This window comes from Poecilia formosa, unplaced genomic scaffold (genome assembly GCF_000485575.1).
Source record: "Poecilia formosa unplaced genomic scaffold, Poecilia_formosa-5.1.2 Scaffold416, whole genome shotgun sequence".
Lineage (NCBI taxonomy): Eukaryota > Metazoa > Chordata > Actinopteri > Cyprinodontiformes > Poeciliidae > Poecilia > Poecilia formosa.
In genome coordinates, this window is record NW_006800355.1 from 359,983 (window position 1) to 384,648 (window position 24,666).

The 24,666-nt window shown below is 39.3% G+C and overlaps 4 protein-coding genes and 1 long non-coding RNA gene across 5 annotated transcripts in view; 2 read left to right on the top strand and 3 right to left on the bottom strand.

The window, feature by feature from the left end:
• The first annotated feature begins 943 nt into the window (after positions 1 to 943).
• Positions 944 to 3,294, top strand: LOC103155199 (uncharacterized). Its single transcript, XR_478013.2, has 3 exons — positions 944 to 1,050; positions 1,357 to 1,456; positions 2,552 to 3,294. It is a non-coding gene; the product is annotated as an uncharacterized LOC103155199 (long non-coding RNA).
• LOC103155198 (phosphorylase b kinase gamma catalytic chain, skeletal muscle/heart isoform) lies at positions 2,026 to 12,175 on the bottom strand. Its single transcript, XM_016663363.1, has 10 exons — positions 11,859 to 12,175; positions 10,472 to 10,607; positions 8,773 to 8,951; positions 8,608 to 8,662; positions 8,467 to 8,532; positions 8,228 to 8,391; positions 5,923 to 6,013; positions 5,628 to 5,781; positions 5,427 to 5,552; positions 2,026 to 4,118 (listed from the first exon to the last, which is right to left on the bottom strand). The coding sequence occupies exons 2-10, from the start codon at positions 10,552 to 10,554 to the stop codon at positions 3,852 to 3,854; spliced, it is 1,185 nt and encodes a 394-aa protein (XP_016518849.1). The 5' UTR covers positions 10,555 to 10,607; positions 11,859 to 12,175; the 3' UTR covers positions 2,026 to 3,851.
• Positions 12,176 to 12,320: 145 nt separating this feature from the next.
• LOC103155201 (coiled-coil-helix-coiled-coil-helix domain-containing protein 2) lies at positions 12,321 to 16,059 on the bottom strand. Its single transcript, XM_007576798.2, has 4 exons — positions 15,896 to 16,059; positions 14,837 to 15,086; positions 14,089 to 14,236; positions 12,321 to 12,695 (listed from the first exon to the last, which is right to left on the bottom strand). The coding sequence occupies exons 1-4, from the start codon at positions 15,943 to 15,945 to the stop codon at positions 12,685 to 12,687; spliced, it is 459 nt and encodes a 152-aa protein (XP_007576860.1). The 5' UTR covers positions 15,946 to 16,059; the 3' UTR covers positions 12,321 to 12,684.
• Positions 16,060 to 16,542: 483 nt separating this feature from the next.
• On the bottom strand, positions 16,543 to 19,811 carry LOC103155202 (protein FAM98B). The gene is made up of 8 exons (XM_007576799.2): positions 19,666 to 19,811; positions 19,320 to 19,429; positions 18,895 to 19,017; positions 18,543 to 18,811; positions 18,380 to 18,460; positions 18,182 to 18,298; positions 17,072 to 17,218; positions 16,543 to 16,997 (listed from the first exon to the last, which is right to left on the bottom strand). Exons 1-8 carry the CDS (start codon positions 19,707 to 19,709, stop codon positions 16,842 to 16,844), a joined length of 1,047 nt encoding a protein of 348 aa, XP_007576861.1. The 5' UTR covers positions 19,710 to 19,811; the 3' UTR covers positions 16,543 to 16,841.
• A 3,575-nt stretch (positions 19,812 to 23,386) lies between these two features.
• The window catches only part of LOC103155203 (bicaudal D-related protein 1), a 16,371-nt gene continuing 15,091 nt past the window's right edge, over positions 23,387 to 24,666 (top strand). Inside the window, exon 1 of the mRNA XM_007576800.2 lies at positions 23,387 to 23,858. Coding sequence (XP_007576862.1) covers positions 23,613 to 23,858 — 246 coding nt within the window. The 5' untranslated portion in view covers positions 23,387 to 23,612. The remainder of the gene's footprint in view (positions 23,859 to 24,666) is intronic.

Genomic DNA, 24,666 nt, shown 5'->3' on the forward strand with positions numbered 1-24,666 from the left:
ATATATATATATATATATATATATATATATATATATAACATTGCAAAATGTATATTTTACATTTTGCAATTCTCATGAAGTTCTTTGTTTATGTATGTTTTCAACTGTTCAAAGACTAAACTAATACACACATTTAGTATTTAAGTCAGCACAACTAATGTGCCATTAATTTCAGAAATAAATCAAATTTGTTTTTTGTAAATCAACGATTCATTATCTTCTGAGTGTAGAGAGTCACAAAAGTGTTTTGGGTCTAATTAAAATCTTCTACTCTTAGTCTGGCAACACAAGTCTGCATTTCACTGCCAAAGTTAAGAAATAAGTTTAGTAGTAGTATCTTATTATGGTACTTGTATCATATCATAATTTTCTTGTATCAACAAGATACTGCTCCAAAATTTATTTCCAAGCTCTGGCAGTCAAACACTGCTTTGTTTTTCTTTCTTCCCCCCCCCTGTCTTGTTTATTCATTTGATATGGATTTCAACCTGTCTTGTTGGGTTCCTCTTTTTCCTCCAAAGGTAACCCTGGTTACTGTGGATGAACATTTTGAAATCGATTCTATTTATGTTACAGTGTATTAACTTCTGAATCTAAATAAAATAATCAAAAGCATGTAATCCATCGTTCTGGCATTTATCAAATAAAATGACTTTTAATCTCAACTGACCTAAAACAATGAAAGTATAAGCTGATTTAATGTTTTACAGGACAATTAAAAATGTTTTTTTTTAAGGGTATGTAAATCTGTTTACAATATCTGGTTGTAATCGTATTCAGCCTGCTTTGCTTTCTAGGAAACCATTTTTTTATTTTCTTCTCTTGTACACAGTGTACTTACTACAACAGTATTCAACCTGCTTTCCAGGAAACCTTTTTATTTATTTATTTATTTATTTTTAACTTTTTTAAGTACTTGCAGTTTTGATTCCAGATTAGTGAGGGGCGCTGGTGAGCTTGTTGTTGATTAGAACAGCCTCAGAAGAAACGTTCTAAAGCAGAGAAGAAGAAGAAGAAGAAGAAAGATGCCGATGGGCCACGTCGGTTAAGGTAAGTAGGAAGTAGGGTTAGAGATAAAACCTCGGGAAAAATTGTATTCTTTAAAGACAGGGGGAGATTTGAAAGATGAACAGATGGAATTGCCGCTTCCAGCTTATTATAAGTAATTTAACTGCGTGTTAAATGTAAAATCGTTCATTTCTGGTGTCAATGCGGGCTCAGTATGTGGCTCTTGACGGTTGTAAATGCATTATAAAGTGATGACAACGTGAATGTGAATGTACGTGTTGCTTGTAGTGTTTACAGGTCGGTAAACAGTTATAACATTGCTATGCATCCTTTTCTCCTGTGATACAGGAGGAGAGTGGAGCCGGTGGCCTGATGCCAGCCATCAGCCAGGCTAAAACAGATGCTACAACAGATGCTAATTTAACACGCTGACCCGCTGGTGGCAGAGGTGAGGAGGGGGGAGCATGCACGTGGTGCTGGGATGATGAGGAGAGTCGATTTATGTCCCATCTCTAAGTGAAACCAGCTTGTAAACAGTATCCGCAGGTTTGGTTTTTAATAATCAGCATTTCTACTGTTAAACTTTAAAAATGTTACGAACAGAAAAATGAAGCAGTAGTAAAACTCGGTTTGCCTGCTACATTGTCATGTTTAATACCACAAAGAGGAGAAAGCGTTTGTGAAAAACATGGACTGTGTTGTATTCTATGATCTACTTTAGGTTTAATTTTCTTCAACAAATATAGCTGGTGTTGGTTGGTTGCACGCCACAATTTAGGAGCCAGCACATACACACACATACTTTCCCAATACTGCCCTCGTGTGGCAGCAGTAAGAAACACGGTGGAGGAGCGTCACAAAACGCATTTTAAAGCCCTCGTTTTTACTGGCTTTTCCACTGAGAATTTGTGCCTGCAGAACTTACAATAATTTTGTTTATTTATATACTGCCACTTGACAACAGATGCCACGTCAAGGCAATTCATAATGAATCATATCGAATCCACAGAGTCCAAATTCATGTCAAATCAGTCTGATTTATTCCATTATAAAACAATCATAATCAGAAAATATTGGGTGTGAACAATATGGCATCACTATATCACTATTTATCTAAAGTTGTGTAATGGTTTTCTAAACTGCTAAGTTGGCTGTTAAGATATCTTTTTTATTTTTTTTAAAGGATATCCTAACATCCACACACCAAGCATGCTTTGAGTGCTTTAGTTCTTTAACCTTGTTGAATTATCACCACAGAACATGTTACTAGCCATAATGTGTTTAAAACCACATGCATATAGCATGTTTCTGGATGCATGGCTGAATTCTGTGTTACTTTGCATGTAGTAAATACAGTCAGACACCATGCTAAATTACTGCTCTCACAAACTGACACAACAAGATCAGAGTGGTCGTAATGTCCCTCGTTCTTGCGTCAGAGTGACAACATGTTGAAAACCTTGGATTAAAATCTCTGTTTGTTTACTGATGGTGAGGCTTGCCTTACAGTCTGTTACAGTCTGCTCTGCTTTTCATTCGTCAGAGTCCTGCAGCACGTGATTGAGCTGTTACTACACCTGACGGCAGCTCTCTAACTGACCTGACCTTCTCGCAGGACGGTATGTTTTACTCTCACCGTTAACGGTCGCACACGTTACGTGATTGTTGGGATCAGTGGGAAGGAAAGGTGACCCGTGGCATGGCTGAATTCTGCTCCAGCTGGTTCTCCGTACTGGACACAGTCAGACACCATGCAACAGCCTCGTCTCATTTCTGCCAAAAACAAAATCACCTGGGCAGCTGCTTTCCTCAGCTTTGTCTGGCTACACAGGAATGAGTACAGTGATCTGCTTGATATCATTGATAGGTTTTTTTTTTAGAAATTAATGTTCCTGCCGTATTTTCCAGCAGAGCGCCCAGTTTCCAAACGGGAAGAGACTCGACGTTTTCATCTGTGGTAACTACACCTCACTGAAATGCTTTTTCCCTCTTTTTTTTTTGACAATCACAAAGCAATTGTCTGTGGCACTATTATTATTATTATTTTTTTTTTTTACACCGTTTAAAAACTACATGAAACATCTTGTTTCATGTAACACAATCACTTTTCACACCTGGACACAGCCAGACCGCACATGAAGCTAAAAACAGGCGCAGCAGGGCCACCCCTGGACAGGAATGAGGAAGGCCTTGTGCCAGAAACAAGCCCTCTGTGACCTGTGGTGCTTTCTGTGACCCCTTCTCCCCCACTCCTTCATAATAAACCTGTCACTGTGCTGAAACCAACTCTGTGTGTGCTGCATTTGTGTAGGTGGGAACAAAGCGCTCTGGGAGAGATGCATAAAACACATCCAAAATACCTTCACCTCAAAGACACAACCTTCAAATGCATGAAAGATTTAATAAATATGTTTGTTATGCAAATTAAAGTACTCTCTTATTAGAGCAATTGTCATTATATAATCTTTTTAGCCTGTCCACTCTCAAATATACAAGTTCACTGAAATTTCAGCCATCCAGACTTGAGACATTTTGCGGAAAAAAACAAAATTTTAAACTAAAATCTACATACCGATCTTACAGTAAGTGAATAAATAGTCTGACAAAAGATGAAGACTTGACTCGGCGCCTTGGAGGCTACGCTCCCCTAAATTAAGAACTTATTACTTTCCAGAACTTTCTCTGCTTCTTCAAAACAGAAATCCAAAAGCCTCTCTTGCATAGAAAGTTTTTTTAAGCACGTCCTCCAAACTTTAACATTCAAAGAACACCCGAGTCGGGCTGTTTCTCAGTTTACCAGTTCGGTTTCTGGAGTAGAAGTGACTCCCAGTCCTGTGGCCACTTTACCAGCCGTGTTGGCCCTGCTCATCCGCCTCGGCGGCTAGGGACAGCAGGACAATCTTTGGAGAGTTCTCGAAAAGCGCAGCTCTGTTCTGAGTTTGGCCCTTCTTGACCCAGTGGCCGTAGATCTTGAAGGCGCATGCGTCGATGAGTTTGCGGATGGGCTTGACGGCGTACGGGTCGCTCTTTATCACCTCCTTGGTGACGGGTTTGGCACGGCGGTAGTGGCAGTAGATGCGCATCGTGGCGAGCACGGTCATGCAGATGACCTGATGGAGAAACGTAACCATTCATAACAACGGAGTGGTAGTTTCGCCTTAAATCGTGATCCAAATTGACTGTTTCTCTTTTGTATTTTGTCATTAATAAGTAAATGATAGGTGTTTAATGAAGATTCAGATGTTAATTCATAATGTAATGAGTTGAAGTGGAGTAGTTTCTTTTCTCTTTTCAGCCACTCCAACATTATACAGTAAATAAGACCAAAGCATGTCAGTATAGGCCAGAATTGTTTCTAAGATTATAGTAGGAAAATAAAATTAAAAGGTAACAACTGGCCACCACTATAGTGTAGAAGCTCAGTAACAAAGGTACCTTACCATCGGTAAATGTACGTGAAGGAAAATGTAGAGACCCGTCTTAAGTTGGTCAGTGAACATCAAAAATGATTCAGTGGTTTGAGAGAAAAATCTGATCTGTTCAACCCAAAATTAAACTCTTTGGGATAAATTCACCCAGTATTTGGAAGAAAATTAGAGTATGATGTGAAGGATGACATTTAAAAATCCAACTGCAGCATTAGATGTCAATTATTCTTGGTGACCGTTTTCTTATAAATCACAATCACAGTTAGATTTTCACAGTCTAACTGCTTGGAGGGGCTCTCAACCAGAACCCAGGAAATGGGTCTTTAAGCTCAACAAAGACCCAGAAGTATCATCAGTGTAATAAAGGAGCGACCAAAGACGGCTCATTGGAGACCGAGTGTCTCCACGTCTCTGTCGTACAGAAAATCTGGGCTGAAACTTCAAGATGCCAAGCAACAGCCAAGAAACCCAAAGAATTTAGAGTGCTTCTGTAAAAATAGCCACAAGAAAGATCTCACCTCTGTGCTTTCCAGAAAAGAAAGCAGTAGTAAACAGGGGGATTTACTACTTATTTAACTGTGATGTGCAAATCAATCTTTGTACAGTATGAATTGGAAATATTGTGGGTATTTTGATCATTTTTTTCTCTACACTTTCAAATGAAAAAAATTAAGTCTGTTGATTTTATTGTTGGTGCGATTTACACCCCTAGGGATGTAAGAATCTGAGAGAAAAAAAAAGATTAAAATTCAGTTAATAAAGTGTATAACTGATGGGAACAGACTTGGCCACAGTCTAGGAGATCGTTCAGACCAAAAACAAATCTCAAAAATCTTTCAGTCCAGTGAAATAATTTTTGTTAAGGAAACCGTTACCTCAGCATCTGTTTCATTTTTAATCTGTGGATGAAATCTCTCGAATCAGGCAAACTCTTCAAATGCTAGCAAACTATTTTGATTCCATTTGTCTTGAAATCTGACGTTTCCTTACCTTGAACCGCCTGTATGGACTGAACTGTCGCACCTCGTTCACCACGTACTGGGAGAAAAACGTGTGGTTCAGAACATCTGACGCAGTGAACCGCTGCCTCGGATCCACCACCAACATCCGGGAGATCTGAGTAAATGGCACGACGCCACTTTTAGATTTCTAAAAGCTTATTGCAGGCAAAGACAAGCAAAACAAACCTACCAGATCTTTGACTGTGTCAGAGCGATCCTCCCACTCTGGAGATGAGAAGTCGTAGCTCCCTGCTAAAATCATCCGCAGCATCAGCATCTGTTTTCTGTGCCAGAATGGTGGCGAGCCGGCCAGCAGCGTGTACATGATCACACCAGCGCTCCATCTGCAAACACAAACAACAGCAGGAAAATCTGTGACCTGGTTAAGCAGAAACTATACATCAACCATCTAACTGAAGCTTCAATAGCAGCATAAACAGAACAGCTCATGTGAGACGGACGTGGTTTCGTCTCTGGTCACTCACATGTCAACAGCTGTACCGTATCCTTGGTGACCTGCATCCATGGAGCACTCGATGATCTCAGGAGCCAGGTAGCCAGGCGTCCCACACACTTCTGCAGGAAACACACAGTCAAACAGACGGAAACTTTTAAAAACTGAGCACACTTCTTTCTGCTTTTTGAACATACTGCACTCTGCATCCACAAGTTTGTGTGCTGGTGAACAGGAATGTTGAATGTTTAATCAAAGAAACATCCTTGTTTCAGAGCTAGATAGAAAATTAACTGAATAATATCTACTGTAGGAATTGAAGTGCAGTTGAAATCAGATACATTGTATAAAAGGACATGACCTTGTTCACCCCCAAGTCGACTTAAACCTTTCCTCTTCAAACCATTTAGTGTTAATTTTATTCCCTAAATGTGGAAATTAGATTTGTTTAAACTTTTTCTTACAGCCACTCATTTAAATATATATTTTTTTAATTTAAACTGTATTATTTGGCCCGTTGCTGCTGGTTTTACTGAATCAGTTTTATATATTGCTTTGCTCAAACACACTTTCTCAGCCTGCAAACATTTTTTTTTCATTTGTATAACCTCATAATATGAAACTTTCATACTTCAAAAATGTTTTTTCCTGCTTTATGTCTTCTATTTTGGTGAAGTGCACCAGTATGTGTAATTATCCCTTTGCAAAAGTAAATTATAAAATATCTGAATCTCTTTTGGGTGAAAAAAAAATCCAAACCCAGAATGTGGTAGATACATTTAATTAAAGGAAACTCTCTTTCACCTATTTAATGGATGTGGATAATTACTGAAATTTCTCTAAATTTTTTTTAATATAAATTTATATTATAATGAGATGACTGATATATTTCGGCACATGTACTGTTCATCAACAGTCTTATAAGCCTGATATTTACGGACTTTAAATGAGGGTGCTACATGTCAGGTAAAACTTTACTTCCTGTTATGATTGTAAATGTTAATAAACAATAAATGTGACTAATAGAAAAAAATCCTTTATAGGTAAATAAGCTCCCAATTATTAGTCATTACACTCTTGTCTCAGCATTATTAACATTTTCATAATTGTATGATCAGTGATGACTGATAAATAATAGTGCTATCCTTTGAGTTATAAATACCAGCATTCAATATGGAAGTACAGTAAAAGAGTCGGGGTGTTTAGTGGGTGGTAGAGAACTTCTGCCGAGCCTCTAAACAGATTTGTTTTTTCAGTTCACCGCTTGCATTATTTTTATATCTTTAGCACACACAAAAAAGAATCTGCTTTACAAATGTATAGAAAAATATCAATAGTTTTTTTTTTTTTTACATTGTTGGATTTGAGAATGTGCCAGAAGTCAAAGTCAGGTTTAAGTATTGAGATTTTTCAGAGCGTGTTTTAGAGATATCCACACTGAGATGACAGCTCTCCCCCGGCAGACGTACAGTTCATCAGAAACTTTCCTTGCCAGCTACTACTGCTAATGATCTTAAGCTTTCTGAGAAGTCTATTTAGAAAGCTCAGCGTACTGCGACCCTCTGTGGCGGTACGCGGTGTCCTGTGCTGTTCATAGCAGGAAGCACACTTTGCAACCAGATCCAGATTTACGCCCCCCAGCAACCAACTGCTGCTGTAATGACCAGCACACTCTGCAGGCAGCAAAGACCGCAAGAGCAGGAAGTGACACTGTAGCTATTGTTGAACTTTGAGTCAAAGCTTGGAGTTGTCATTATGTCTGTTTGTAAGGATTTATGTACCTTACTTTTCAGACTAAGCCACAACTTTTTTCCCACGCTTTGAACCAAGAGGCTTGTAGCCCGGTGCGGCTTTTCTGTGAATTTTTCTTCAGCCGCCAGGGGGCTCTTTAGCAGGAAGTGAATCATTGGAAGTCAAAATTGGAAATCAAAGAAGAAAGCGCTAATTTTCATTTAGAACAAGCACAGCAGGCACGATGGAGAAATTTATTCAAACTCATATGATGCAGCTTTTAAGTTGAATGTTATCAGATTGATAGCCGCTACACGTGAGCTCGGCGTGAATAAATCCATGGTTCGACATTGGAGACGGAGGACTGCGTCCTTAGCAGATTTATTAAGTGCGCAGCCCTCTGCTGTGTCCTTGAGAGCGGCGGAGATATCAGCGGCTTATAGCCCAGTGTGGCTTATATATGTACGTTTCCAGGTTTTTTTAAAAAATTTTTTATTGTAGGCGCTGCTTATAGTTAGGTGCGCTCTATAGTCCGGAAAATACGGTAAACTTTGATGAGATGTCTGCCGTGTTTAAATTGGTCACTATGGAAACTGTTCACTCACCTTTCAGTGTCTGTCCTGGCTGGATCTGCACAGCAAAGCCAAAATCTGTGAGTTTGATGTTCATATTGTCGTCCAGCAGGATGTTCTCAGGTTTAAGGTCCCGATGAACAATGTTCTGGCTGTGAAGGAACTGGAGCACCTCCAGCAAAGCACGCATAATCTTTCTAAAAGGAGTAACACGTTAAATTGTAAAATGTCTTTAAAAATATTACACTACCTAAGAAAACTTGCTTTCTGACCTGGCTTCTTTCTCTGTCAAAGTTACTTTCTCTGTGAGGTAGTCAAAAAGTTCCCCTTTCTTCATCCTGAGGGAAAGAAACAAGACATTAGAGAAGCTGCAGGATATTTGATGTGTTATATCTGTCAGTCCTGACACTTACAGATCAAAAACCAGGAAAAAGAAGGCTTTGGACTCGTAGCAATCTTTCAGCTGTACTGGAGAGGAGAATTCAGTTCATCAGTGGACCAGCTAAATATCTAAGCATCATCGGACAAAGGTAAAAAAAAAAATTCCAGTTAAACTGAGAATAAGAGAAAGTGCTTACTGATGTTTTCCTGCCCGCAAACTTTCCTAAGAATGTCGATCTCCTTGACCGTCGCTTCTCGGATCTCCTGGATCTCCTGCGGAGTCATTTTGTCAGACGGGGTGATGTCTATGATCTTTACAGCATATTCCTGATCTGTGTGCTTATCCACACAGCGACGGACCACACTGCTTACTCCCCTGTCCAATGAAGAGAGGAAAACATCAGCTTGTGTGGGATCTTGATTAATATCCGAGTAGAAACTTTACATGTCTGTTCACTTTAGTTGGAACTTCAGTTTCATATGATAATTTATGCTTTTATCTGCCTTTTAGCATTCATTTGCACACACAAATGAATTAAAACTTCTGTTACTGTATTCTGATGAAATTGATTTTTTTTTAAAGGTTCAGTCTCAGAGTTCAACCTGCTGAAACTAACCCGCCCCCCTGACTGTGGCTCTGACTGTCAATGAACAGAATGTCCTCACTTCCAGCGACCTGCTGACCTGTATGTGAGAAATGCATTGAAGTTATGTAATGACTCAGCATGACTGCCGTTACCAAAACCCTCTTAGAGATGTAAGCTTTGTCCACAACACGCTGAAGTTAATGAATGCTGCCTCCTGCACACTGAGCCTTACGTAACATCTGACAGGCGGCGGGAATGACAATGAGCAAGCTCTGGGTTTTGTGGCAGTTCACTAAAAACTCATGGGACGCACGTCACATGTAGTCAACTGACAACCACAAACTTTAAAAGTGTGAAGGAAATGAAAACAAAGGGATCCATGGATGTTTTACAAATAAAAACCGGAGAAGAGGGGTGTGCATGCAATGATCTAAAAAAACAAAACAAAAAAAAAAACTATTCACACCCTGAGAAATTTTCTACATTCTTGTGTTTTTGCTTTTTTTTTTTTTTAGTACTCAAACAAATTAGACAGTCAAACACAGATAAAGTAAAAACAAAATACAGTTTTCAAATTATGCTTTAAGTTATTAGATCCAAACTGACCTTTTTCTAAAATATAATTTACCTTCTTATTAAATTATTATAAAACTTTGATCAATAGTAAGTAGTAGTAGTAATGCCATTGTTGAGCTGAGCCTTTTTGCTGTATAAGCCCTACATTTTGAAATCTGAAGGCTTCAGATCATGGATTTCAAACTCTATCCATCGATGACTGTTGTCCTCCGTCTGTTACATGCATCATTACCTGTCCTGCAGATCTGATTAAAATGACTGAATAACGTCTACAACTTGCACTCGAGTTTGATGGAGTCCAACTAATGACCTACGTTTTTGACTGAGGTGTGTTGAAGCAGAGACAAATAAAAGTCGTAGGACATCAGCTCCCAAGGACTGGAGATCCTTGGTTTAGTTCAAAGCATATCTATATGGACTGACATTGACAAAGTCTAGCCTTAAATCTGACTCGGTCTGTTGAGAACCTACATTTGTAACCCTGTATTTCAATTAGGCGATGCTTTCTGTTCATTTATCACATTAAATCTTAATACATATATGTATTGCCAACTATACTTTACTGCTAAAAAATCCTAGCTCCTGAGAAGAGTAGGATAAATGTTTACAGGCAAACCGTGTGCTTGCAGCAACCCAAATAAGGATGCAAAAGACAATTTCACCGTATGAGTAACAGACAAAGTCTCTGAAGGGCAGAAGATGTTTGGACCTTCAGCAGTTCTTGCTCACATACCTGCCCAGAATCTCCTTGGGGTCGTACTTGTCGTAGAACTCCTTCGCTCCCACCCAGTCTGGGATCTCCTCCTCTTTGGTCATGGTTCACTTCCAAATGTGTGCACAGCTGTTTTCCTCTTATAGCTCACAGCACACTGCAGGAAATGCACATGCTCAAAACAACACTGGCACAACACAGGGGGTTCTCAAGTTGCTCTGAGTGTCAACTTTTAATGAGTAATTCCTAGGGCTGGACAATAAATCATGAACATGTATAGTGACAGGGAGGAAGGCAAAGGAAGTGCTTTAGTTTCTAAGCCTTAGTAAGGTTGGTGGCATCAACTCACTCGCTGTCTGGTTACTAAGCAACAACTTGTTGAGTAACGCACATAGTTGTGGCTTGGCTTTGCCCCCTTAACTGCTGCAGATCTGTACACCTTTCCTGTGGATAAAACAGGAAAAGTCACGCCACCAGTTTGGGAGTATTTCAGACATTTAAAACAAAAAACTAATTAATAATTACCTGTAAGACTGATATTGAACACTTATATAGTGATATGTTTTTCAGTCATATCGTCCAGCTCCAGCAACTCATTACTTCCCGTTTCTGTGATGGACTGACCATCTGTCCAGGGTGTCACCACCTCTCGCCCTTTAACATTAAGTAGGTATAATTATGACATGCATGGCCTGATTTTCTTAGCTACTCTTCTAAATAGGAAAGGATCGAGAACATTTCAATCAAGCCCAGAGACAGGATGCTAAAGAGGGACTTTGGAGGAGGTCAACAAGTTTCCTTACCCACTAGATGCCATCTACATGCCAGGAAAATGATTTCTTTTGTCCTACTCTCACTTATAAATGTAGGGAGTTTGCTAAACGAGGAAATGATTTTCTCTAGAACTGAATACAGTAGTCGGATGATACCAAGGGTGAGTTAGTGCATCACAAACTGTTTAGTTTTTAAGGACATTTGAAATGCAGATATGTTTCTTCCAGAAAACTGGGAATGGGTCATCATCGGTTGTTTAGAAGCAGAATACTTCAAATGATCTACAGTCAAATGAACAGAAATGATTCACCAAAAACATTTTTCCTCCCTGTCCTCAGATCTAAAGCCTTTAGAAAGATGGAGGGTGAGCTGATAAAAACTTGGACTCAGGACTAGACAAGAGTGCCTGTAACCAGGAAATAGTCAAAGATCATTTTTAGTCATTAAAATTTTTGATGTCAGAAGTTTTGCCCTACAAAGTGATATTTTTGCCCCCCGTTGAATAAAAGTACTCAAATTAAAAGCTGTTCTAGATTTTTCATTGTGTGATTATGTTTCTATTTAATATCAGATCCTTTTAGTATCTTCATTTACCCATCTCCAGTAAAGCCAAAGAAACGCTTTGCTTACTCACCGCGTCGTTCAGTTCTTTCAGCTGCTCCAGAGGTACTCCATGCTTGAACTGGACGTCCTTCCAAAAAGCATAAAATCAGCCACCAAGAAATCCAGTCAGACCCCAGTGCTGCGGAATAGCTGTAGGATTGCTGGTCCCATGTTATAAAGGTTGAGCTTTAATGTCAAATGCCAAAAATAAATGGGTTCTTCTGCAGCAGCAGCTCAGCACATGCACACAGTAGAGATCCCCAAACTCACACCCAGCAGCTTTTTCTCCCACAGCTGTGGACACTTTGAAACACTTCCATGTTCAGTTTGTGGTCTGCACTGAGATTAGAGTGACACGACAGGTGCTGCAGCCCTGAGGTATCCCTGCATTGAAGCTCCTAAATCTAATTGAAGAGTGTAACGGATAAGAATAGAAACATTTCAGCGTTGTGTAATGTAGTCTGACTGAGGAGGCAGTGAAATGAAACACAGCGACATTATCATCCAAGTGCTTTATTCGTTTTCTCCTCGTTACAACCAAACCATAAGGTGAGAACCAGGAGCTTTATTCTACATATTAAGTGTTATTTGAGATTTTATAATGAAAGCACTGCTAATGAAAAGCACTGTTAAAATTACACTCAACTCAAAACATGACACCAAAATATATAAACAGTATTTATAAGACTATTATTACAAACTCTGCAGCAGTGTTCTCACTACGAAATAATGTTGCCAGTCAATTATTTAAATAAAGCATGTTTATTGATTGATTTATTGATCCCTTGTAGATTACACCCCGCTAGAATCTGGTGAGCTGACGTGTGATTTCAACTCTGCAGGACTTTGTTTCCATCTCAAGAAAAACCTAAAGAGAAAAAGAAAAGTTCAATGAGAGGTTTGTTCTACTTTGTCGATAATAACAGGAAATATCCTTCTATACATCATAGGAAATAAAATAAGCATTTAGGAAACACTAAGAAAACCAGGAATGAGGCTTAAAAAGCCACACTACTCCCCCTAGTGGTTATATTGAGTAACAGCCTTTCATAATACTGCAGTCATCCCCAGTCCTATTTTACTCTCTCAATCTTCCTTCATTTTCTTATCCCCATCAGAAAAAAAAATAAAAGATGGATATATAAAGGAGGAAAATGTAACTGAGCTGTTATTTTAAAAGTATATAACTTTGACACAGCTTACAATGGTAAGCTGTGTCAACTGCACAGAGTAAACTTCTAATTTGACAATTGTGCAACAAACTTTGCAGGTGTTCAGAGTTGTATTCAATCATTTTAATGAAAAGTTGAGTGGAAGGTAAGGGTTTGATTAAAAGTGGTGTTTTTGCGTAAAATCACCAGGAACACCGGTAGCAGAGGTTTTTGAAGCAAAGCAGTTTGGAGGTCTCTCATGAGACAAGACGGGCTGAAGTCGGTTTAAGGCCCTTGAACCATCTTGCTCTACTGCCTTTCCGTTTAGCTGGGCCCATTGCTTGGACTGTGGACTGTGACTGGACTCAGAGCTTCAAGAGCCACCAGAAACATACGTATCCAGAACATGGACTACAACTGTTGCGTTCCTTGTTTAAAGTCACTTATAAACTACGTCCAGTATCAGAAGCGCCTTATTTAGACTAATGAGATAAAGGATTGAGTCTCCAGAGACAGAAATAGGATATGTATAAGGAAATAATAAGAGCACTTCATGTTTCCCTCTGTCAACCTTTGTAGAGATGCTGATTTCTTTTTTTTCAGGAGCCCTTGAGATGTCTTCAAACTACTAAAAGTATCTGACCATTGGCTTTTGATTGGTCAACAACGTTGGAGTGACCTCAAACAGTCTGGAAAATTGTCAAGAAGAAGATGAGTGGCAACTAAAAGTTAATGCAGAAGAGCTGAAGGCCGCATAAAAGCAACCTGGGCTTCTTTGACACCTCAGCAGAACTGCAGGCTGATGTCCTCCATGCCACGCTGCATTGGTGCAGTAATTCAGGCAAAAGGAGCCTAAACCAGTTTCAGCCCGTACATTAAATACATAATGTATTAAAATTAGATTTCTGAATCACATGCAGAAGGCTTGGATTTTATAGAAGAATCTAATTTTATTTTAAATATATTCTATAAAAGCATTTATCATTGAAATGTACTGGTAAGGAGATAAAACTTGAACTTGACAGTTTTTTTTTTAAATAGAATAAAAGAAAATTATAAAAGCTACCTGGCAAACAGATTCAGAAATAATCATAATTATTGTACACTTACCATTAGCAGACCTGCACTGTTTGAGTACCTCGCTGAATCCCTCACAGAGCTTCAGGTCACTCTGGTTCTGAGCACATTCCAGGAACTGCTTGAGTTCGTAGGAGCAGACCTCCTGCTGCTGCTGGCCTGCTTGCTGCTGGTACGGCTCCTATGGACAGAAACCACATGAAGATGTGCTGACAGATACACTGAATGTGTAGAAAGCAACATTTTGCATCTGCAGCTCCTTCCAGAGATACAATTCTTACAGTAGACTGTAAAACACAAGTCGGAAAAACTTAAGATGTTTATCATTACAAGCAATACTTCCAGGCTGCATTTCATATATTTTCCTGTTTCTGTTGTCAAATGTGCTTCTTTAATTTTATTTCTGTTCCTGCATTAAAATCGTGTTCACAGTTCAAGTATTATTTGCACTTGCGTATTTTAGCTCTTAAACATTTCTATACATAGAAATGCAAAGAAGTTTAATTCTGATGTATGCCAATAGGTGTGTTTTTGAACTCGACTTCTCGATTTGAAGTAAATCCACTGATTCCAGGTTGGACTCTTTAAAGAGGTTATTCTTGCTTACAGTACTGAATCTTTATCGTCTCTTCGCCGATCCAAACAAGAGCTTTAGCTGTCATGTACACTTTATCACCACTCTTTACTGGATCTGTGATTAAAGTCCTGCCAGCTGTCTGGTAAACAAAATAATCTTCTCTAACACAATCCTGGTCTCCCGGCAGGTTGCTCATCGGTTTACCTGGTACGTGACGTCAGGACTGGCAGCCTCAGAGCGTCCTCCGCTAAAGCCTCCGGTCATGGCATGGCCGATGGTGTGTCCCACGGCAGAGCCCACCGCCACACCGGCGGCTGTCGTAGCCATCTGTGCGAACAAACCAGGCTGTCTGGGCGCTGCAGCCGGAGCGCCCACTGCAGACGGAGCAGCCTGCATGGGGACCGGGGCGTGAGATGGCGCACTGGCCATTGGTGGAGGAGATGGAGGTGCCCGGCTGTGAAAAGCAAAGTTCAATTAACAAGAGGCCAAACTTAATAGTACAAAACTTTTTTTTCCCTAGCAGAGATAATGTTAAAAATTAAATCTGGATCACTGTGGACTAATAAACTAAAATTAAATATGGGGTTTAATAATGTAGGGGTTTGTTCATAAAGAGTTTTTCCCATTTGAAAAAAATTAAATGTACAAACTACACAACAGTCCAGCCTGGTGTTGTTTAAGGTCACTGACTTGGAGGTTTCTTCAGGTCGTGTTACGTAGCAGAACTGGCGAGACTAAACATCACTGTTTATTATGTTGATGTGCACTTATACATTTTAAAAAAAAAATCCATCAGCTGTTGGGCTATTAAGCCACCGAGTTTTCAAGTACCTATAAAAAAACAACAAAAAACTACTTGTAACCTTAACAATACGTTATATCAGATTAATATACAACCAGTATATTGGGTGAAATATCTGTGTAGCCTAATGTCTATATGCCTTTGTATTCTTTATAAATACAGAATGGTTTGCTGGTTTAAATGGAAATGTTCGCTGCTGTAAGACATTTTAGCGCAGAGTGACCTTCAGTCCTTTCAGTCGATGACGTCTGAAATAACTCGACTCTCTGGTTAAAACATCTAAATATCCAAATACAGTTTTATATCACTGACAGCAGTAAATCTCATTAAGTTTCCTGGCTCAGTTTCTGTCTGACACATGACACTGTTACCGTTGCCTCGGTGTTAGCATGTAGGCTAACTCGCGCCCCAAATTCATACGGTTTCAACAACTTCTAACAACATTAGATATATAGTATTACCTGGCTGGAGGGCTCATCCTGGCGGGCCGGCTTCTGCTTCCCCGTGGCATTTTCAATAACTAGGTTTGTTTCACTGTCACTGTCACTGAGAAAAGACTGGCGCAACTCTGAGCCGCAACGACACACGCTCGGTTTTATCTCGACCTTTAGTTAATCCGGAACTTTCCATGTGTTACATCAGTTATCCTCCGGGTGACTTCCGGTGCCTCAAAAAACAATTGTGTAACTCGCAAATTATAAGTTAATGGTTTTAAACTATTTGTGTCTCATTTTATTCGTGTCATAAGAATCCTTTGACAAATCCGCAAATTTGAACACATTTTTTAAAGAGTTTTTTATTATTATTTTTTATCTATAACGTGGGAACTTTGGTGCTTGGTCAGAAAATGTAACTAAATAGGGCAAAGAGAATTGAAGGTCAGGAGTAAAGGTGGACTGATATGGGTTGTTGAAGGATATTTCATAGCAGCCAGTCATCAATACTCCAGGTTGGATATTATTATTAAATAATCCTGTAAAATGGGAGCAATAATCACCACAGTTCCAATATTTTGGAAAAACAGAAATAGAAGCAGTTTCAAGACAGGTTAAAATAGTTCATGTGATGGAAACATGAGAACAACGAGTCACAGAAACAACAAAACAAATCTGTTTCAAGTTTATTGTTAAATTCATCTCCAAATATGGAAAGCCAACAGATAAAAAAATGGCTTATTTATCTCTCAAATGAAATAAATCTTACAGAAATATCTGGTCACAAACCAGAACATGTAGTAATTATACACTTTACAGTACTTCAGAAATGGTCTCAATGATGTATATACAAAGGAGTACAAATTATGAATAGTTTCATCATTTAAAAATTATATTACAAGCACCATCCTCTGACCCGTTTATATCCCACAAAAAAGAAAAACATACTATCAAATAACACCTAGAAAGAGCGCTACTCCTTTTTCCCTTTCTTTTTCCGGTACCTCTGTTGGTGTCCACCTCCTCTCCCTCCTCCTTTTCCTTGTGCTCTTCGTTCTCCCCATGTTGGCATAGGAGGTTCAATCTCCCCAGGCCGGCCTCCTCTGTCTGGGACGCTGCCCATTAACATCTAGGGAGAGCAACATCAGACGTTAAAAAAAAATAAAGATGGCTTCACCCATGAAAATATGTCCACAGCTCCACCTTGTAGACGGCAGTGGTCTTCCCAGCTTTTATTGGTTCAATGAAGGACTGATCTTCTCTGGCAGCCAGAAGGAGTGATGGAGACACTTGGGAGGATCCGGTGAGGGACACCAGAGACGGCACCGAGTCTAGAACAGCTCTGCGCTCCTGCAAGCAAAAAAACTACTAAACCAGGGAAGTTTATGTCTACGCAGCTCTAGTGAAGTCATTAACTAAAGCTAACATGTACTAGAGATGTTCAGTAGACAGTAATCCAGTAGTTTGTGACATTTGGAGCCCCTTCCCAGGATGAATTGGCATGTCAGGTCTTGATGTACCAACTTTAGCTCCAATTCAGGCCTTGTGTCTTTCCTCCACACTTTTAAATGGATTCAAATTTCTCTCAAGGCTGCAGTTACTAAACACACTTCTTCCTTCCACTTAGTTTTCCACTCATATGCGTATGCTTAGCACTCTAGACCAACAATGACTGTGGAGTTGCTAACATAGTCAGAATAGTTTTGTGTCCAAAATTGTTTTTTATTGGTCTTATGTGATGTTAAAATGTTCTGAGGAACTAAGTTTTGGCTTTTCACTGGCTGTGCACCACCATCATCAAGTTTATTAGAAACAAACACTTGACATACATCACCCTGTGTGTGACGAGTCAACAAAATACAAGAGGTTTCACTTTTTTAATTGAATTATTGAGATAAATTAACCTTCACTCACAAAACAAACTTTTAAAAATAATGTCATGAAGCTGTGACATTGTGCGTAAAAGTCAAAATGTGCTGGTTGTTATTCTGAACATATTACAGTCTAACACAGATGTAAGAAACTATGTTTCTAATTATGTAATCATCACTGACCTGTGTAAAAATATATCACTGTAAAGTACCTAAATTACTTTTCAAAAAATATAAAGGAATATTTAAAAGAAAACAGGAAATTTGACTGGCATTATTCATGTAAAAAATATGAACAAACTTACTATTCAAACTAAAATTTAGTTTAATTTGTTGTCTCACACGGAAAATCTAAACTCTTAACCAAAAACTGAAGGATCCACTTTCATTTCAGCTGTTAATTCAGTTCGAGTTCATTTAAAGAAAGGATTTGCCACAATACCTTTTGTTTCTCACCCCACGCAAATGACTCGAGTGTGACCTGAAAGCGTTTAATCATCATCTGTCGCCGACACTGATAATCTACAGACAGAGTCTGATTGATCTTCTGCAGCTGCGTCTGAAAGGAACAAAAGAAAAATGTTTTAAATATTATCGATGTGAAGTTTTATATGACAGGCAAACTTCCATGTGAACTTACCCACTGCTCTGAGCTGAGGCTGGTTTTCAGAAGAGGGTTTGTCATGTCTCCACCTGATAGACAGACAAGCCTCGACTTCACCTGAATTTAAAAAAACAATTCTTAAGCTCTGAGGACTTTTCAGTGCAGATAAAGTTTATTAATGTCCTGCAGTTGGGCTCACTTCATTCTCCACATCTTCAAATTGCGAAGAGGCATCTAAACCGAGCGCATGCAGCAGTGGAATCCACTCCGCCTGCATCTCTGCCTTCCTTTTCTCTGTGTCTGCAGCATCTCCGTCTTCGCATTCTTCACACAAGGATCCATCATCATAGCTGTAATGTTCAACTCGCTGCTCTTTCACGGGTGCTTCTTCTCTGGTCAAATTCTCTTTGGGATGCATCTCCTTCTCCTTGATTACATGAGCGGCTAGCAGCTCTGAGACAAGGAAGTCTGCAAATTCACAAAGTAAAAGGTGCGATTTCCAAATTGTTTAGAGAATATATCATCGTCCATAAGACAAAGCAGTTCCTCACCGGTGATCCTGTTGAGGGCAAACGGTTCCAGCACATCAGTCATAACAGCGAAGGGAGAGAACATGTTTGACATCAAATTTCTCAACTCTTCCACCAACAAGACGTCACCTGCTCCCCTCAGGTCTAAAAACAATAAACCAAGGTCAGTTTAACAAAGTGGTTGATTCTCCTGCTTCCACATTTGAACGTGTTTTTAAAATTATGTCTTCTAACATAAAGACTACTCTCTGATACGCTATTTTTTTCCCCAATCATTTTAGAGCTATACAATACTCGTTGTCGATCTACCACACAGTTTAAAAAAAAGTTAGCTTTTTCTTACCCGATTTTAAACCTTTGCCAACAATAGGAAATGTTATGTTAGTAATTATGATTTAACTATGAGCTGAACACTAAGTGGCCGCACGGAGGAGCTGTGTCCTCACCTGTTAGCTCCGGACACAGAGTCCTGAGCTCCGCGGACAGCCAGTTGAGCAGCGGACAGGGGAGCTCATCACACCCGCACCGCAGGAGGCAGCGGCCTCCTCTAGGGTACCTGAGCAGGAAGTGAAGACGACAGGTGAACCTCAGGGCAGACAGCCAACACGTTTCACCAAGCACCGTCAAGTCCCGAGTCAGTAAACTTTAAGGTTAACTGAGAAATATGAAGCCATAAATCACAGCTAGCTCTTAAGCTAACCCGAAGATATTATTACATTTTAAACGATTGGCCATATTAACCAGAATAAGCCGGGTCGTAGTGCAAGAAAAGTTCAAGTAATTATTTCTCACCCCAGAGATACAATAGCTGAAACTGTCTGCACGCTCCTCTCCATTTCCACAGTGAAAAGTAAACGATAATTTACATCAGTTTCTATCAGTTTTCTCAACCCCCAGGTGAAAGTTCAGGCGTGTTTACAAAGCCTGGTTTCCGTTGGATGTCCTGCTTCCTTTGTATCGCCCTCTACTGGCCGGGGGGAGGCATAGATAAAACACGACATGTAAACAGGAAAAATACCCAAATAATTTGATTTTTCTTTTGAAAAACCAGGGGAACATTGTTGAAAAAACGTAATGTAACTTAAACTTTTCTCTGCTTCCTCCTAAATCATTGTCTACTTTTCTGTTGCTTTCTTAATAATCTTGTGGTTTCTAATAAACATAGGATTACCATAATTTCCACCAATACAATCTTATTCATGTTTGGGATGTGTTTCTAATATATGTTGACATCTGGTGGGGTTTTTTTCTCTTTTCTTGTACTGACAGGATTGCACAACACTGCATACAAAAACGTTTTATCATCTAATTTTTAAAATTCAAACTTTTTAAGTATGTTCATTAATAAACCTTCCCACAGAACAAAGTAATATAAATGGTTGTGCAGTTTTTTACTTTTATTTCTTTTTTGTTAGATGTGACTTAAGTTCTGTAATAAACAGGCCACTAAACTCTCTGCTATGCTTTGGTAAACGTCTGTCACTTCCTGTCTTAACAGATGGTTATTTATTAGGTGCACACTCTTCTCCAGCAAAGTTTGAGTCAACTTTGTATTTTTTGAAATACACAATAGTTTCAAACCAGTTCAGTGTAATGACAGTTGCTATTTTGTTTAACAAAATATTTAAATTTTTCTCATTTTTTGTTACATCTCTTAACTAACTTATTGCATAATAAGAAGATCCAATATATTTTATAGAATTTATATATATATATATATGTATATGCAAAGCACACACATTGGCTGACAGGTTTGTTTTAATTTTGAAGACCACTATTCTCTTTGTCTTTGATGGGTCAAGTTCCTGAAGGCTAGATCAGTGGAGTGCACACATGATCACAGCCTAATGACTTCAGCTGGAAAGAATTCCCTAATCCTTTTCCTTACTGGAACAAACAAACAAAAGCTGTTTAAGGAAATAGACTGATTCCCACATAAGGAATGGGAATCCTTAGCTAGTCAAATCAAACTGGTTTGATTTTACTCAGTTTGTTTTGTATGTTTAATCTGTTAATTGAGATATCTGGGGTGTATGTAAGACAATGTTAGATGTAAAGGGTGTATATTAACTTGTGAATGCTTTGTGTATGAATCTCCTAAACTTGGTCGTGTAGAGTAGGGTTGGACTGTGATTTTTAAAAGCCTAAGCTGCTGGATATGTGACCTTCGTGCCCAAAACTGAGACTAGTGAGATCTGCTATATCAAAAATCTGTTTCGAAAGTAAAATAAAAAACAATCAGAGCCCTGAAAAATTGTGCAGCCTGTTCTTGTCTTTTTTTCATCATCGGCCCTCTTTGTGACGGCTGGTTTTCATCCTGTTTGAGGGTTTAACAACAATAACAAACTATTATTAGTTCAGTTACTGCCTGTTTCCATTAGCCCTCATGGTTCATGTAGAATCATTCATTTAAGAAAGAAGAGCTAAATATAACTTTCTTTACAACGCATGTCATGCAGGAAGGATGACCTCATACAGTGTGACTTAGCTGAAATTATGATCCCAAGTCAAATAGTTTTTTCTGACTTAGTAAACGATGACATAAACCCACCCAAAATCTGTTTAATAGGCTCTGTAAATGTTCTCTTGGCTTTAATTAGTCTTTACGACCCTGCGCTCTCTCACCATTGCGTCATGTGTTGCTGATAACGTGGAGGTGGCCAAACGCTTGGTGTCACAGAGCGTGATGTGAAGAGGCTGCCATTATCACCTCCCTCCGAGGATTTTATGGTTGTCAGATTTGCTTCAAGGCCACCTTTCCTGCCTCCTTCTGCACTTTCTCACCACAGATAATCTGGAACACACGTAGAACTGGCCTTATCGGTCTGACCTAGAAGAAGGCGGCATCTGTGTGCTGCAACGTTTTTGTATAAGTAGTTCACGTTTATTAGCTTTAATCAGACGGCTCCTTCTCCTTCTCATGTCTGGCTGTATGAGCACATGTATGAACCCGAGGGCTTTATTAGCTTTGCCTGCATGTATTGTTAAGCCCTGCAGGATTTCACAGCAGGCGTTCTGTTAAACAGCCCATCACACTGGTGGCACATCAACAGGAACAATGGAGACAATAGTGAGCGCTGACGTACAGTCCCTCTATGTTTGCTGATACCATATGTACAGAAGCTGTGGCTTCGCTGACTATGAGGCTCTGCCATGCGTCAGGATGCTTTGTCTCTTATTCCCCAGACACCGGTTCCTGCTGCAGGAAAGCTTACGGATGATGACCTTTAACCTCTGAAGAGCGTCTAGACAAAGAGGGGCACACACTCCCCCTCTGAGGCAGTCAGAAATCTCCCAAAACAGACTCTTAATAGCAAGGACTATGACAAAACACCTGTTTATTGGTTTAAGAAAAAATAAAAAATCTGTAGAAATTTCTTAATGATCCGTTACGTGACATATGCTTAACCTTTTCAAATCATCAAAAATAATTTTATATCAAAGAAAGAAAGCCAGAGGAAGCATAACATGCATTTTATGAATGATTATTTAACTTATTAAGGGCAATGCATTTTATAGCGTAGGTTCTGATTCAGCAATATTATAAAGGTTTCAAGCTCAAACAGTCTGTTTTAAGACATTCGACATCTGTTTGGCTTCAGATCCAGACTTTGACTAGGTCATTTTTAAAATCTTCATTTTGTTTTCAGCAAATGTCCTGAATTTCAGGGGTTCCTTAAGGTCAGCTGTAGGGAGTAAGTGAGAAGTTATAATCACTCCTTTAGTACTCTACATATCTGAAAAATGCTCACCATATAGATTTATTAAATATATTTACATTTCACATTTTCAGCAACACTGCAATTCAAAGTGCTTTACACAATTAAAAGGAAAATAAAACAACAAACAAGCATGAAAAAACATTACATTCTTGTGGCAAAGTAAAGAAAAACAATTACAGGTTGAGAGACAAAGTACAGTTTATGGTGCGCAGACATGTTATTAATCAAAATCAGCTTTAAACACATACCATACCATACCAACTTTATTTATAAAGCACTTTAAAACAACCACAGCTGATACAAAGTACATTAAAACACAACATAACAATTTAAATAAATAAATAAATAAATAAATAAACATAAAAAAATAAAAACTCTTACAGTTTAAAAACAAACCAACCAACATGCAATTTAAAACTAGATCCTGCTGGAGTTGAAAGCCAAGTAAAATATTTGGGTTTTTAACATATAATACAAGAACATTAGGTAGAATATGAACAAATATGTTTTGCTTTATATTGGTGTGTAGCAGAAATAGTGAACCAAACAGACTTATATTTCTCTTCCGCAGTCATTTGAATCAACATTGTGGAGTCATCGCTGTTGTTTGAGTCGGAGCTTTACATAAACTCAAATTAACTCACCAGGCAGGGGGGAAAGCACCGCAAAAAACGTGTTTTTCTGCATGTCCGAGTCTCAATCAGGAGCTGTCATGTTTCCATGATGAGGAGTCATGACACCAGCAGGGCCCGGAGAGGAGGACAGGTGTCTGTCTGGGCGGGGCGGAGGCAGCCGCTCAGGTGAGCGGAGCCACGCCCCCTGGAGACCAAACAATCGTTGCTGCTGGCACTACTTTCCCCGCAGAGTCCCCACTGTGATCCAGACACGGGAGCTGCTCTCAAGGACCATCGATGAATGGCAGCAGCTCTGCGCTTTTATTCTCTGCATTTTTAGAACAAGAACCAGAATCAGTGTTTCATTTATAGCAGTGGGGGGGGAACAGCGATCGCGTTAGTCATGGAGCGGCTGCACGAGTGGAGCTTCAAGCCAAAGAAACTAGAGCTGGAGGAGGACTTTTACTTTGACTATGGAGCGGAGGAAATAACAGATTACCAGGACCCCTCTGAACTCCTGGCTGCTCTGAAACAAAAGGAGGAAGAGGTTATTTTGGCAGCGCAGCTGGGAAACGCGTTGCTCTTGGAAAACCGTCAGCTGAAGGAGCAGAGCGACAAGCTTCATGAACAGTTCACCGACAAGCTGGAGGTAAGGGGCAAAAAACAGATTTCTGTTTTTTTTTTGTTTGTTTGTTTTGTTTTGTTTTATGCGTTTCAAACAGGATTTAATTAACCAAAGGGGTATAATTAGCGAAATGTATAACTGGAGAGATGTGCTGCGTAAAAAGTTTGCGTTTTAGGTGGGCGGGTAACTGGGATAATGAGTTTTCACAACTCGGAGGGAAAAGTCTTCTGTTTTAAAGAGAGCGATAAACACAGAGGAACAGATTAAACTGGGTTGAATGAACAGAATTGCAAGTAAATGGTTATATTAATGCCATCTGCCAAATTCATGAAAAATCCATTCACTTCTTCTGAAAAGTGCTCCAAGTTTATGTCCCATCTTTATAAAATGCACAATAAAGGTTAACTTTTCCCCCCATAAGTTGTTTTACTTGTGTGCAAGAAAAATCGGGTTTCCGCCCATTTGTTGTCTCTAAAAAACAAAACAATCACTCTCAGTTTCGGTAACTGGACAAGCTTTTCTGTCCGACTGAAATGTCAACACGGAAATGATTCCCAAGCCACACGCTGCAAAGTGAGGGGAAAAACGCTGCCAAACTGTTCTGTACTTCTCTCTTATGGTAATCATTTCTTGTGCAACAGCTAGTCGGTGTTATAGCCAGACCGTGAGGAGGGGCGCTGTTCCCATGTGCCAGGTGTTTTGTTGCATAAAATCTCACACTTGAACGATTACACATCTTTTTGTTCCTGTATCTGAAGCCCTGTTCAGATATGATGTAACTGTATCCCCTGTTATATTCAAAGAGCAACAGCAAAAATAATTGTAAAGTATT

Coding starts and splice junctions, on each gene's coding strand:
- LOC103155198 (XM_016663363.1), bottom strand. CDS start 10,554: ATGACCAAAGAGGAGGAGATCCCAGACTGGGTGGGAGCGAAGGAGTTC. Junction 8,952..10,471: donor CCCAAGGAGATTCTGGGCAG/GTATGTGAGCAA, acceptor TTCATTGGACAG/GGGAGTAAGCAGTGTGGTCC. Junction 8,533..8,607: donor TTTTTCCTGGTTTTTGATCT/GTAAGTGTCAGG, acceptor TCTTTCCCTCAG/GATGAAGAAAGGGGAACTTT.
- LOC103155201 (XM_007576798.2), bottom strand. CDS start 15,945: ATGCCACGGGGAAGCAGAAGCCGGCCCGCCAGGATGAGCCCTCCAGCC. Junction 15,087..15,895: donor AGGATGAGCCCTCCAGCCAG/GTAATACTATAT, acceptor TGCTTTTCACAG/CCGGGCACCTCCATCTCCTC. Junction 14,237..14,836: donor GTCCTGACGTCACGTACCAG/GTAAACCGATGA, acceptor TTCTGTCCATAG/GAGCCGTACCAGCAGCAAGC.
- LOC103155202 (XM_007576799.2), bottom strand. CDS start 19,709: ATGGAGAGGAGCGTGCAGACAGTTTCAGCTATTGTATCTCTGGG. Junction 19,430..19,665: donor TCAGCTATTGTATCTCTGGG/GTGAGAAATAAT, acceptor CTTCCTGCTCAG/GTACCCTAGAGGAGGCCGCT. Junction 18,812..18,894: donor TGCCCTCAACAGGATCACCG/GTGAGGAACTGC, acceptor GTGAATTTGCAG/ACTTCCTTGTCTCAGAGCTG.